The sequence below is a fragment of the Dasypus novemcinctus genome, chromosome 11, assembly GCF_030445035.2.
Source record: "Dasypus novemcinctus isolate mDasNov1 chromosome 11, mDasNov1.1.hap2, whole genome shotgun sequence".
NCBI lineage: Eukaryota > Metazoa > Chordata > Mammalia > Cingulata > Dasypodidae > Dasypus > Dasypus novemcinctus.
The window spans coordinates 57,218,979-57,234,177 of NC_080683.1; the positions used below are offsets into that span (position 1 = coordinate 57,218,979).

The window sequence follows — 15,199 nt, forward strand, 5'->3', positions numbered from 1 at the left end:
GCACAAATTCCAAAGTAGGGTCCACTGGGAAGGCACTGAACTCCAGAGCCATCTGTCATTACCATAGGATCTGAGTGTCTCTGTAGCCCTCAGGAGCACCACTCCTTGGGGTTATATATACTTTGGCTGCCTCTGAGATCCTGCTGAGATATGTGTAATCCTTCTGATGACCTCCCAACTCATCTTGCAATCCCTTAGCCATATAAACTCATTTGTCTTTACCATTTCCCTCTTTTATTCAGTGTTTTTCTAGTTGCATCACCAGTTGGTGCTCAGCAGTAATCCCTTGGTGCCAGGGAGGCTCATCCCCAGGAGTCATATCCCACACTGGGGGGAAGGCAATGCATTTACATACTGAGTTTGGCTTAGAGAGTGACCACATTTGAGCAACATGGAGGCTCTCAGAAGGTAATTCTTAGGCACCCTGCAGCTCTAGGTGTAGTTGAAATTTCAAGCACTCAGGCTCATATGCATAGTCATCAGTATCAGCGTCCCATCATTGGACCATCCTTCTTCACTGGTCTTTGCCCTTGCACTTGGGGGATTGTTGCTGCTCCACTGGGAGTGCAACACAGTAAGACATTCTCTTTTCTATGGCTAATCCTCTTATGTGCACCTGTCAGTCCTCTCCAGCCTCCTTCATGATTGTGGGCCATTGTTTATCTTACATCATTTTACATCCTTGGTTCTTTCCTGTCTTTCTTCCTACAGCTTCTTCCCTTTAGTCTCCTCATCTTTGAAGATGTGACTCTGGCACTTTTTGACTTTGCCCCCCTCCCCTGGGCTTTCTTCCTCAGTACTTGGTGTAAGACTTCTGCTGGAACATATATAACATTGTTTGGCCACTTTTATATTTATCTTTCTTCTTAAACTGAATTTCAAGGTGGTAATAAATCATTTCTCTCCCTGCCTCCAGCATCTGCAGAGGGCATGGCTCTTGGTTTGTGTTCAGTAAGTGTTCTTTAAATCATTATAGGTTTTAATATGTGCAGGGCCTTTAATTTTGAAAACCACATTATGGTAGAGATATCCTAATGATTTCATAGACTAGTTAATACCCAGCTTTCATTTTTTCATGATTCCAAATTATTGGTCCCTGGAGTTAAGAAATATACCAGTTCTTTAATCAGAAACTTTGACAATTTTGGGTTCTCTAGTGTAGATTCATGGTTCATGATTTCATTTTTGAGTGCCAGTTTAGAATGTGAGCCCAGTATAGATCATATGCTCTTTCCTTTGTAGAGCTTTATATTTCTTATTGCAGGCTTTACACACAGAGTGTGGGGAAAGTATATATTGAAGAGTTTTTAAGTACCATTTTTTGTCATTCAATATTTTTTGATTTTGCAAAATTTTAGACCTTCAAAATAGTTGCAAGAGTGATACAGTGAACTCTGTGTACCTTAACTTGGATTCACCCATTGTGGACATAGTCATTATTGTATTTTATTGATTCCATTTTTTCTTATATGTTTATTCTTTATAACTCTTTGTTTTCATTTTCTATTAGTTTTTACAGGGTTTATGATATATATTTTTAACTTTTAACAATCTACCTTCAAATAATATAATATTCACATGTAGGTAAGAACTTATATGCTTCAATTTCACTCTCCTGTCCTATACTGTTTCCATTCTATTGATATGCTTATCAAAGGAATGTTTCACCTCTGATATCATGCTTTTTATTTCTAGTGTTTCCATTAGACTCCTTTGTTAAAGTTTTCACCTCTATGCCACAATTTCATACCTGTTCATGTGTTAGCCACATTTTCTACTAAATCTTTTTAACATATCAAGTTAACATTCTTCTTGTATAGTTCGATCATGTGCTCCATGTTTAGATCTGGTTGTATTGCTGTTTTCTTTCTTGACAATGGGTTATTTTATCTTTTTAAAATTTTAATGTAATTTTTGATTGAATGTCACATATCCATATAGATGAACATTAGTACATAAGGTAAATAGTGTTCACACTTGGAAATGAGTATATTTCTTCTATCAGACCATTAGGTTGAGTCAGTCAGTAAGCAGTTGAGATGTATTTGTGTTTTATTGTTGCTGTTGTTACTCTCAGTGCACTAGACTCCAAATTGCTCCATTGGTAGGCTATTGCTACCTTGTGCTTGGTGTGCAGTGCTGGAAGAGTGTCTCATTGTTCCTGTTCACTCTTAACCCTGACAGAGTGCCGTACATACCTAGATAGAAGTCAGACTTAATGGAAATAAGATGTAATTTCTTTATTGACCACAAGATGGCAAAGGAGTCACAGTACTTGCACAAATGGATCTTTCTAATGCAAAGAAATATGGCATGATTTTACTGTGTAAACACACCTCTTTCCTTCACCTGTTTTAGAAAGCCTTCAAAATAAACAGTGGCAAATAATTGAAATAAGTAGAAATATTATAGTATAGTGGCACATAGCACTTTGTACATACATAATCAGCATTAAATAAATGTTTGTCAAGTAAACCATGGAGTTAAATCTAAGTTTAAGTTTTAAAACAAAAAATATTTTTAATCTGATTACAAAAGTACCACTTGTACTTATGGCAGTGGTTTTCAAACTTTTTGGTCTTAGGACCCCTTTACTCTCTTAAAAATTATTGAGGGCTTCAAAGATCTTTTGTTTTTGATGGTTTTATCTATTGATCTTTACCCTTTTGAAATAATACATATTTTTATGAAAAATAAGTATATTACCCAACACGCACACGAAAAAACAGTAAGAAAACTGGCTTTGTTTTACTTTGCAAATATCTTTAATGTTTGTTTTAATAGATGACAGCTGGATACTCCTGTCAACTTCTGCATTTATTCTGTTTTATCACATTTCATGTAGCCTCTAAGAAACTCTACTGTATATCTATGAAAGAATGAGAATGAAAAGGCAAATAGCAACTTAGAATTGCTCTGAAAAAGTTTTGACCCTAGGTCAAAGAGCTTGGATTTCCTTAGGACTTGGAGACTCTGCCTTACACAATAAAACAAAGAAGAATTAAAAATCATTAATTAATGTGTGTATTTCCATAACAATCATGGTGATTAATTTCCTAATTGATGGGCTCTCATGGTTCACCTCTATAGTTACCTGAAAAATTGTGGAAGCCTCATCTGGAAAATAGATAGTAAGGATTACAAAATGTCACTTGAGTCTTATATTTTGCTGTTTTTAACATAATCCTGTTATGTTGAGTTGGGTGTAAGATAAAGTTGTAGCAAGCTGCAGTCCTTTTCTGAGTTCAGTTATCTGAGGTATGTGATAGGATTCAGGTTCTGAAGATGGATGGGAACTTTTCCTTCTGATGAGGATTTGGAGTACTGATGAATAAAGAGCTTTCAAAATTGGAACCCTCATACTTTGCTGGTAGAAATGGAAAGAAATATGCCAGTTCCCCAAAAGTTATACATAAATTACCATATGATCCAGCGATTCCACTCTTAGGTAAATATCTAAGAGAAGTAAAAACATATGTCTACATAAAACTTGTACACGAATATACATAGCATTATTCAAAATAGCCAAAAAGTAGAAACAACCCAAATAGCCATCCACTGATGACTGGCTAAGCAAAATATAGCATATCTTTATGATAAGGCCATTAAAAGGAATGCAGTACTGATACATGGTACAAATGGATGAACCTCAAAATCATACTAAGTAAAAGTAACCAAACCCAAAAGACCACATACTATATGATTCCATTTATATGAAATGTCATGTCCAGAATAGGAAAATCTATGGAGACAGAAAATAGATTATTGGTTGTTTAGTGAGGGTGGGTGGATAGGGAGAATGAGGAGCGACAACTTACTAATGACTATGGGGTATCTTTTTGGAGTGATAAAAGTGTTTTAACAACTGATTGTGGTGATGGTTGCCCAACTCTAAATATACTAAAAACTGCTGAATTGTACACTTTAAATGGGTAAATTGTATGGTGAATTATGTCTTAATAAAGCAGTTTTAAAAAGAGCTCTCTGGTCATTTCAGGAAGGGCCCAGTGGACACACAAGCCCAAAGTACCATGCGAAGCCTCTGGGCTCTTGGTATTTGATGTTGATTCGAGTGGGGAGTATATAAAATAATGGGAGTATCATTTTTCTAATGTTAATATTGCATTAACTATAATTATATTTTTCATAGAAAACTAAAATTAGAAAGTCATGAAAGTCAGGAAGTATTGATGGGACAGTGTGTGGGAGGAGAGGAATGCAGCAACCAGGTTGTACCTGATGGAGTCAAGTGAGCAGATTCAGTGGAAACTCCTCATGAAGCTAGGAGATAAACAAGCAGAACTATAAAATGGTTTATATTCTTTTAAGGCCATTGATGAGGTAAGCCCAAAATATAAAGAATTTGACTGATAAGAGTTAAAATCTAGATCAGAACTGATCTCTGCATTACCTTTAGTGGTCAAAGTAGTTTAACTCTACTTTATCCCAACAACGTTATTATGAGAAAAAACACATTTAAATATGAGGTAAACTTTAGTTAGGTCACCTGTATGGCCTGGAAAGGCATTGACAGTGACTGAAAGGATAGATATGAATAACTTAGCTATAAAAGGGCCAACCTGAGTGTGCATACTTGAGAGTATTCCCATGTTATGCTTACTTGTTGCCTCTCTGGCTTCCTTTGGCCAAAACCAATTTTAAGTAATTTAACCCTGTTTTGTCTGGTTTACACCAGCATTGGCATTCTTATATGAATGGACAGCCTAGACACAGGCTCTGCAGACTAGAAAAATGTGGACACCACTTTCCTCGTGCTCTTTAAACAATTCAGAGCAATCTTGGCAGTTGTTCCATCCCAAGTTTCTCTTCATGTCCTGGCTTTCAGCCCCAGGAGGTTGAGTGAGGGAAATAGGGGTAAAACAGGGCATATCTCATCCATTCCTACCAACTAGTAATAGGCGCAATGTGAAAAACCTTCATGTCTTTTCTATATTTTACTTTAAAAAATGACCATGAACATATTCCCTTGTTAATAGTCTTCTAAGTTTTATGATGGTGTAGTATTTATTCACACTGATGGGACTGAATTTTAATTTTATCACCTACAATTTGTATGCCCTTCACATAGATGCTTACTTCTGAACCTTTATTTCCCCATGTAAGATTGGAATTGGTAATATCTGTCTCCCAGATGTGCTGGGATTTAATTTTATATATCATTTGTGTGTGTGTGTGTATATATATAAATAAATATATATATATATATATATATATATACATATATATAACATATATATATAAATAACCCACAGTTACATAGCATAATAGTTTTTCAATAAATGTTTGTTTTCATTTTCCCCATAGTACAGAAGTTTGTCAGCAAAATCAGAAATGTATTTAATGCTTTAGATCCCTGAGTAAAAACAAAATATATCTGGAAGTTTAATATTTTTGTACCATGGAAATTCTATTTGATATGACATGTACCTTATCATTATGATGTAAAATTTCAGGTCTTCGGTCAGAGACAAGAAATTTAAACCCATTGCTATCCAGCTACTAGAAAAAGCCTAGCAGTTGTCTTGGAAGTAGCACCCTCACTTTATAGAATTGACATTATCATGATAGAAATCTCAAATACAAGATGTAAGGGAAACACTATTTGTCTTGTTAGTTTGAGTCCATCTTTATATAAGTTACAGTTTCAGGAAACCACATTACATGGCCATGCAGCAAGGGCATCATTGAATTATGATTTACTCTCATGCCCTTGGCATGTGTGGTATGGGGAAAATGTGATATGAAGAACATTTCTGCATTTTGTTAAATTGTTGTATCTATTATGAGGTCAATGGCCCAAATACAAAGACTCATAGTTTGTCACCATATCAGGGGAAAATTTCTCCTCTTTAAACAACTATCAAGTCATGTGTGTTTATGTGTGTGTGTGAATCAGATAATGAAATGTCTGTTCCTAGTATCTCTTTTGCCAATGTCTGCTCGGAAGTTCCGGACTATATTTAATGCTCAATTGCAGTAACACTGTTAGCTAGCTTAGGCAACTGGTATATATTTTTTTTCTTCTACATATTTTATTGTTTAAAATTTTATAGTCTTATGCAAACTTAAAGGTAGATATTTTAAGGTAAGATACTCCAAATCTTTATCAGTAACAGATGGGGTTTAATTTACAAACAAATATATGTAAAAATTATACATGACAAACTATAGGCAGCATTTGCCAAGGTGGAAAGTTATCTTTGCATGCAAAATTTCATCTTTAGTTTTCAGGTATAAAAAGGTATTGAAACTTGAACTAAGCTTTTAAAAATGTGGTGAGCTTCTAGACACTGGTACTGTTAAAGCAGATGCTAAATGATAGAGACAAATCCTACAGTGGATGGTCAGACTAAATTTAAATTGCCTTGACAGTCTTAAGAGTCTGTCATTCTATGACTGAATTGAAGGCGTATGTTTCTGACAATAAAAAGTACGAGGTGGTAATTTTTAAAAGAGGGTAATTTTTATTCGAAGAACTCATTTGAAAGTCCAGAGTTCCAGACATATAATGTAGCACAAATGAAATGATTTAGTATGAAAATATTAAGAAGAGGTTCTACCAGTACATTTCCTACAGAAATTCAGCGTACTTTCTTCTGAATTAGGCTTTCAATTGGACAGCAGCCTTGCCAAGATGAGTTAGCTATAAAATATACCCCTGAATATTACTAGGGAATTTAAAACATGCTCTATTTAAATACTGAACTATGTCTTCCTCATATAATTATTGTGTTTTAGTTTTAATAAATGGCTCTTCCTAACAGGACATAGTCAATCAGTTCTTGGCCCACTGCTGTTTAGAGTTTAAAAACAAAACACAAATAAATGATCAACATAAAGGAATATTTATTTTTCCCAACCCTTCACCCTAATCCTCTCTGTCCCCATAGGTCACCAATATAATTGATTCAGAAGCTGTAAGAGAACCTTATGGCCTACTTTTGTACCATTCAGGTTCAGGATTGGTGTTTCATGAATCTATTCTTGCCCATTTTTCTTCTTAACATTATTATTTTTATTGGCTTTGTATTATTTATTAATTGCCTAGGATTAAACCAGGATTGTGTCTGTTGGTCCATAAATACTAGTTATTTCTGCTTAATGGACAATCAGGTGTTCAAATCTGCCACATCTGAGCATGAGAGGTGTATCACTGCAAAATTTAGAATGTTGCAAAAATTAGTTTCTAAAAATCAAGTGATAAGGCTCATAGGAGGCTAGACCCTTACACCTGAGAAGTTTGCTTTCTAAAAACCATGCATAGTACAACTAGAATATAATTAAATATGAAGGAAAAGTATAAATCAGGATCTTTGCATGTGTTTTCTTCTGTCTTCAGGATTTTATTTGTACTAAATACTTTTGAAAGGAGATAAAAAGAAAGGAGAGAAAAAGAAGAAAAAGGCTCTGGATCAAAGAGAATGCACCACTTGCCTTGTGGGGCTGGATTTAAGTCCTATAATTTACAAATTACTATTAAAAAAAAAAAAAGACCACCAAATATGGTTGGATCTAACATATCAGGGGCTGAGAAGCTATCCAACAGTCTTTATTGTGATTTATTGTGTAACAGTCTTGTAGTGAGTGATTATATAACCATTCCTAGCTTGGGCCATCTAAAAAGAATGGGAAGTTCTTCAGGTTCCTGGAGTGATCCTAATCTATATTAAAAGGAGGGTAACATTATGGGAGGATAAGAATCAATTTAAATAGCCAAGAGGCAGCAGAGAACACATGTGGAATGTTGACCAAGTCTTCCTATTTATCTTTCAACTGTTTACCGGAGTATGTGAAATATCATCATAGAAGTTTTGATGGTCATGTGCTGTAGATTTCCTGTTCTTGAGAAACTAGAACTCTCATCATGTCTTGGTTGCAGAGAAAGTTTGGGGCTTTTTTGTTTGGAAGGGATCCTGTGTTTTTAAAAGCCTGTTGGGATTTCATTTTATATTCTGGATATTAAACCCTTATTAGATATGTTTTCCAAATATTTTCTGCCATTCAGAAGTTTTTTTCTTTTTACTTTCATGATGAAGTCCTTTGATGCACAAAAGCCTTTTTATTTTGAAGAAGTCCCATTTATCTATTTTTTCTTTTGTTACTTGTGCTTTTGGTAACAAAAAATAAAGCAATCCAATATGAAAATAGGCAAAAAAACTTGACATTTCCTCAGAGAAGATATACAGTTGGCCAATAAGAACATGAAAATATGCTCAACATCATTAGCCATCAAGTAAATGCAAATCAAAACCATGAGATCCCATTTCACAACCACTAGAATGGCTACTTTTTAAAAAATGGAAAATTCTAATGTTGGAGAAGATGTGGAAAAATAGGAATACTCATTCATTGTTGGTGGGAATGTAAAATGGGGTACCTGCTGTGAAAGACAGTTTGGTAGTTGCTCAGAGCATTAAATATTAGAGCTGGAAATCCCATTTCTAGGTATATACCCAAAAGAATTGAAAGCAGGGACTTACTTGAACAGATACTTCCACACCAGTGTTCATAGCCACATCATTCACAATTGCTAAAAGATAAATCTGGTGCCCAAGAACTGATGAATGGATAAACAAAATGTGGTATATGCATATAATGGAATATTATTCATATTGAGTGACATAATCCAGACATAAAAGAACAAATATTATATGATCTTACTGATAAGAAATAATTAGAATAAGCAAATTCATAAAATCAGAAACTAGATATACAGGTTACCCAGAGGGCTGAGGTGGGAGTAGAGAATGAGGAGTTTGTGCTTAATTGGTACAGAATTTCTGTTTGGGTTGATGGAAAAGCTTTGGTTTTAGATAATGGTGATGGTAGGACAGTACTGTGAATGTAATTAACGCCACTGAATCATATATTTAAATGTGGTTAAAAGGGGAAATTTTAGGTTGTATATATGTTACTAGAATAAAAATTTTTAGAAAGCAGGGATGTACAACACAAACAGTAAACTCTGAAACAACTGACTATAGGGAAGCAGATGTGGCTGAAGTGATAGGGCCTCCACCTGTCATGGGAGGACCTGGGTTCAATCCCTGGAGCCTCCTTGTGAAAAAGAAGAAAAGAAGATGTGCCTGCTCAGAGAGCCAGTGCTCACGTGGGGAGCTGAGTGTCTGCTCAAGTGAGTCATGCAGCTAGATGATAGTGCAACAAAAGAGGACGGAGAGAGTCAAGGTGAGACTAGGTACTGAGGTGGTACAATTGACAGGGAACCTCTCTCCACGTCAGAGGTCCTCAGGATTGAATCCCAGTGAACCCTAGAGGAAAAAGATGAGAAAAGAAGACAGAAAGAGAAATAGATACAAAAGGTGACACAGCGAATGAACACAGACAGCAAAAACAGCAAGGGCAGGGGTGGGGGAAGAAGAGGGAAAAAAAAACATAAATCACTTAAAAAACAACGGCAAAAAAACTACCAACTATAGTTAATAGTATTATAAGATTGTTTCATCAATTGTAAAAAAGGTATCACACTAATAGAAAGTGTTAATAATTAGAAAAACTGTGTATGTGAGGGGGACCAGATATATGGGAACTCTCTCTTGCATGATTTTTCTGTAAACCTATAACTTCTTTAATAAAAATAATTTAAAAAACATTAATACTTTTTGCTATCAAATGATGTTAAAAAATAAAACGATGTTTTAAGCTTTGTTTAAAAAAAGCCTTTTGAGAATAATTCTGACTCTAATCAGCACCTCTGCATTTGTGGTCTGTGAATTTTGGAGCATTAAACAAAAAGAAAAATTCCTTTTAAATTTGGAAAAGGGTATGGAGATGGAGAAAAGAGAAGCCTTAACTAATTTTTTACAGACGTATTTGGAAGTATGTTATAACTGTTTCTGCCTGTCTTTAAGAGATTTTGTAAAAAATCCAGTCTGCTTGGTTATTTTCTAAAATTAAACTGGTTGAGAAATTGCAGTATCTTTCTTGGAGCTGACATCCAACCTCTTCTCTCCTTTAAAATTAGATATAGGATGAAAATTTTAAATTATCTGAGATTATTTAAATTCATGGAAGTCAACATATAAAGAGGGAATAGTCCTATATACAAGAAAACCAGTTCTCTTCGTACTCTTGAGTTACCTTTAGGTCTGAATTTGTCTACTATCTATTTGTCAAACAACCTTGGATGCTAGAGATAGTTTCTTCTTCCAGAGCAAAGGACCATTTTGCTTACTGACCATTATAAAAGATTTGAGTTTCCTAAGCTCTGGGTTCTTCTCCTGTCTTGCAGCCCATTGAGGGTGTAGGTATTACCAGACTCTCTTCACATACCTCTATGGGAATTGGGGATCCGGGAACTGATGTAAATGCTGATATTCTAGCTCTTACTATTGTTGTAATAAACTGTCCTTTGTCTCTGACTAGGAGTCTCATGTCTGCTGGCAGGGCTCATGAAACTGGCGAGTTAACTTGTTAGCTTGCAAGTACAGTAAAATCTTAGACCCATTATAGTTCTCCATACTTCAAAATAGTAATGATTGTTAAATAGAATGCATTTGGAAACATTTATTGGAACTTATATTTATAGTTTTTACTGCTTTTAAGAAGTTGGTTTAGTATACTATTTCTCCTTGCTTTGACATAGGTTTTGTTTATAATGTCAGTCCATATATGGAATATCATCCTGGTGGCGAAGATGAACTAATGAGAGCTGCAGGATCAGATGGTACTGACCTTTTTGATCAGGTAAGGTACTAAGAGTAATGCAAATATTGAATGGAAATCTATTCTTAGTTTAGCAGTGTGACATCTCTAAAAAGAAAGAAAAGAGTTGGATAAATTTCAAATGTGTTGGTTTGCAATTTGAAGTACAGGAGGATGCTCACAAGTAGCAGTTGTTTATTTAATTTGCCTTTGAATTAGTTTATTTAAAATTTAGAGAGTGTTTTAACTCCATGTCTTAAGTGCTTGCTGTCTCCTCTGCTGTCAAGTGTCTACTTGGTTTTGATTGATGATAATGATGTGACTGATTTATGGGAAGAAACATTGGGATTTGTTGCAAACTTGAAGGATCACTTTACACAAATCACTTAGCTTCTATCCTCTTTGTCTTCTCATTTGGGAGTTGTTATATATCATCTTGCTTTACTACGTTGAGTGTATATCATATAGAATATTAGATGAGACTACTGAATAGAAAACGTATTTTTTTCTGAGAGTGATAATACAGATTCTGCATGGGTATTAAAAGATATTTAAATTTTCTAATCTTCTTAAATATGAACAGTAGCTCTTATACTATTTAAAAGTCACACAGGATATGTTAATTACTACCAATTTGTTGAACTTATTTTGAGTACAACAATCTTTAGAAGAGAAATTTACCTCTGCCTTACATGTGCTTTATTTTGTATTTTAATTCATCCTGCTTAATCATATTATACTATTGTTTTTCCTACTAATAAACTTTATTTTTTAAAAAGCAGTTTTAGGTTTACAGAAAAATTAAACAGAAAGCACAGATAGTTCCCATATACCCTTCTCTACAGATTCCCCTATTTTTAGCAACTTTCCTGAATGTGGTACATTTGTTACAGTTGATGAACCGATATTGATATGTTATTATAACTAAAGTTCATCATTATATTAGGATTCACTTTCTATTTTGTACAGTTCTACAGGTTTTAACATATGTATAAAGTCATATATCCCCAATTCTAGAATCATATAGAATAGTTTTACCACCCTAAAAATCCACTTTGCTTCACCTGTTCCACAATCCCTCCTTCTGCCCAAAACCCTACCACTGATTTTTTTCACTGTCTCTCTGGTTTTACCTTTTCCAGAATATCACATAGTTGAAATCAAACTGTAAATAGCCTTTCAGACTGGCTTCTTTCATTTATCAATATGCATTCAAGTTTTCATGGCTGGATAGCTCATTTCTTATTGCTGAACCATATTCTATTCTATGGATGTACCACAGTTTGCTTATCCATTTACCTATTGAATGACATCTTGGTTGCTTCCAGGTGTTGGCAATTATGAAAAAAGTTGCTGTAAAGATTCATGTGCAAGTTTTTATGTGGACATAAAATTTCAACTCCTGGGGACTGGATGTGACTAAAGCAGTTGAATGCCTGCTTCCTGCATGGGAGATCTCAGGTTCGGTTCCTGGTGCCTCCTAAAAACAAACAACAAGCAAATAAACAAACAAACAAAAAACAACTTAGGGGAGCCGACATGGCTTGGTGGTTGAGTGCCAGCTTCCCACATGCAAGGTCCCAGATTCATTTCCCAGTCCTGGTACCTCAAAAACAAAAAAAAAATTTCAATTTTTTGGGGGTAAATACCTAGGAGTACAATTGCTGTACTCTATGGTAAGCCTATGTGTAGCTTTATAAGAAAACACAAACAGTGTCTTTTGCAGAGCAGAAATTTTAAAATTTTAATGAAGTGCAATTTTTTTCATAGAATGTACTTTTGGTATTGAATCTAAAAAGTCATCACTAAAACCAGATTTTCTCCTATGTTATCTTCTAAAAGTTTTTTTCTTTTTTCTTTTTTTCTTCTAAAAGTTTTATAGACTTGTATTTAACATTTAAGTCTATGATCCATTTAGAGTTAATTTTTGTGAAAGGTGTAAGGTCTGTCTAGTTTTTTATTTTTACATGTAGATGGCTAATTCCAGCACAATTTGTTGAAAAGATGTATTGGGTTTTTGCCATTTGAGATACCTGATTCCGACTGGGTTATTTTTTATAGTTGTCTTCTAATTTAATATAATTTGATTTCTCTTCTTCTTACTTGTTACCCATTTTAGGATTTATTTTTTCAATGGGTTGCCAGATATATAATCTGTTTTATACTTGAATATACTTTACCTACTTAGATAGCAGAATCCCACTTGGTGTTAATGTTCTTCCTAGATTGGAGAAGAGCCATATTTACCCATTGGTCTTAATAGCATTTTCCTCGGGAGGCTCGTATTGCTATTTTAAGGCAAGTTTTCATTGTCATTTGATATTTGTTATTATCCATCAATGCAAACCAAACAGAAAGATTTGGGAGAGTTTGCCTGAGAACTTGTTTGCTGTAGTTTTCTCTTATAATATTTGCTCTATAGCCTCTTTGTGTTTAATGTTCTCTTCCACAAGAAGAATTTCCAGGGTAGAGAGTGGGAAGAAGAGATGTGATGTGGGGGCATTTTTGCAGGTTGGAGTTGTCCTGGGTGATGCTGCAGGGACAGGTACCGGACATTGTATGTCTTCCCATGGCCCACTGGGTGGGCTGTGGGAGAGTGTGGGCTATGGTGTAGACCACTGCTGTGGTGTAGAGCCACACCACTGCTGTGGTGTAGAGCACTGCTGCACCATGAGGTGCAGCAGTGCTCAGAGATGTATTCATCAAATGCAATGAATGTCTCATGATGATGGAGGAGGTTGTGTTATGGAGGGAGGAGTGGGGTGAAGGGGGTGGGGGGTATATTGGGACCTCATATTTTTTTAATGTAACATTAAAAAAACAAAGACAAAAAAAGAGAGAAGAATTTCCAGTAAAATTTAGTCATATATGTATTTCTCAGTGTTAATAAGTTCTGTGGACCTTATTTAAAGAAGCTACTGTTTTGGGGAATTCACAAAAAAACTGCTCTGTTATTAAATTATTTAGCAAGTTTAGTTGTCAGATTACTGTATTTCCCTTTGGCTTTAATAAAACCAGTGATGTTTAAATTATTTTTGATTTTAGTCACCACAGAAATAAACAACTTTATATTTCAGAAACTGTAGTGAAGCTTCTTGCATCTTTAAATATTTGAGAATTAACTTGTGCCTTGTATTTGAGTACAAAGAATATTAAGCAATCTCGTTATTGTTAGATTTCTGTCTCCAGTATTGATCTCACTCATGACCTCAAGTCTTGTATTCCCAAATGCCTGATGGACAGTTTGATAACCTGTCAGCACATCAGTTCAGTGTTCCCTCAAAAAACATTAACTTATATTCTTCCTTTTTTTTCTTGTTTCCTGTTTCTGGTAATGGGGACTTAAATTACTATGTAATCTTTGCTTTCTCTCATTGGTGCCACAATATTGTCAGTGAACAAATCCTATGGAATCTGTCTTTAAACATTATACCCTTTTTGTCCATCCTCACTGCATTAGTTTAAGTCATTATCATCTCTACCCCCACTATTTTAATACTGCTTTGTATCTTTACTTCTAGTACAATTTAGACAATATCTGACCAATTTAGACAGCATAAGACAGCTAGATAAGTTGTCTGAGCATTTTGTTCTGCAACTCTCAGTTGCCAGTGGAGTAAGTTTAAACTTTTTAGCCTGGCGTTTGAGGCCCTAAAAAGACCGTATTGAGGTAAATAGTCTCAACATGGATCTTCCTTTGAATGAACTGGATTGCCTGCCACTGTTCAGCAATCCTGTGACAAACTCCATACCTTTACCTCCTAGAATATGTTTTTCCTTCATCTTCTGTTTAAATTCTCCCCAACCCTGTTGCACCAAAGATAGTGCTTTTACATATTAGTGTGTATTCTATATTTGGTATATGAAATTTCAATGTATATTAGTAAATGAATGCCTATTTATATGTACATAAACATTTTGTCTTTACATAGTTACTATTTTAGCATACATTTATTTACTCAGAAACATTCCATAAGGATTCTGCTATCAATATTATTTTGGTTATTTCAATTTTACAGCATTCTATTAAATAATATATTATGATTTACTTTTATTGGTCTTCTATGGGACATTTAGGTTGTTTCCAATATTTTGCTGAATATAAATTAGGCTGTGGTGAGTGTCTTGGTACCTACATCTTTGTGTATGTGTAAATATTTTCTCAGACAAATCTCCAGATTACTGAGTGAATAAGCTGCATGTTTTAAGGCTTTTAATGCATATTGACAAGGTGCTTTCTAGAAAAGTAGTTTAAATTTAATTTCTACCAGTAGTGTATACAAAAGTATTGTCAGTTGTTTTCCTTGAAGGGACAAGCCTGCTTTGTTCATTTTCAAGAAAATGTGTCAAATACCCAAGACTGAATAACCATAATATATTTAACAATTGTTCTTTCACGTAAAAATTCCTTTTCATGAAAAAAAAAAAAAAAAGAGTGCCTAGATCAATTTGTAAGTCAAATTCATTTACAAACTGAATTTCCTCCAGGCAACCATCATACTTGCAGCAAAAGTGT

The 15,199-nt window shown here is 34.6% G+C and overlaps 1 protein-coding gene across 7 annotated transcripts in view; it reads left to right on the forward strand.

Annotated features, from left to right (window-relative positions):
* The window catches only part of LOC101437731 (cytochrome b5 reductase 4), an 83,098-nt gene that overhangs the window by 14,566 nt on the left and 53,333 nt on the right, over window positions 1-15,199 (forward strand). For all 7 annotated transcript variants that reach the window (XR_011650090.1, XR_011650091.1, XM_058307099.2 and 4 more), the window contains one exon: window positions 10,625-10,725. Coding sequence is in view for 5 of the 7 variants with exons in the window: in XM_058307099.2 (XP_058163082.1) it covers window positions 10,625-10,725 (101 nt within the window). In the remaining 2 variants the exon portion in view is untranslated. The remainder of the gene's footprint in view (window positions 1-10,624; window positions 10,726-15,199) is intronic.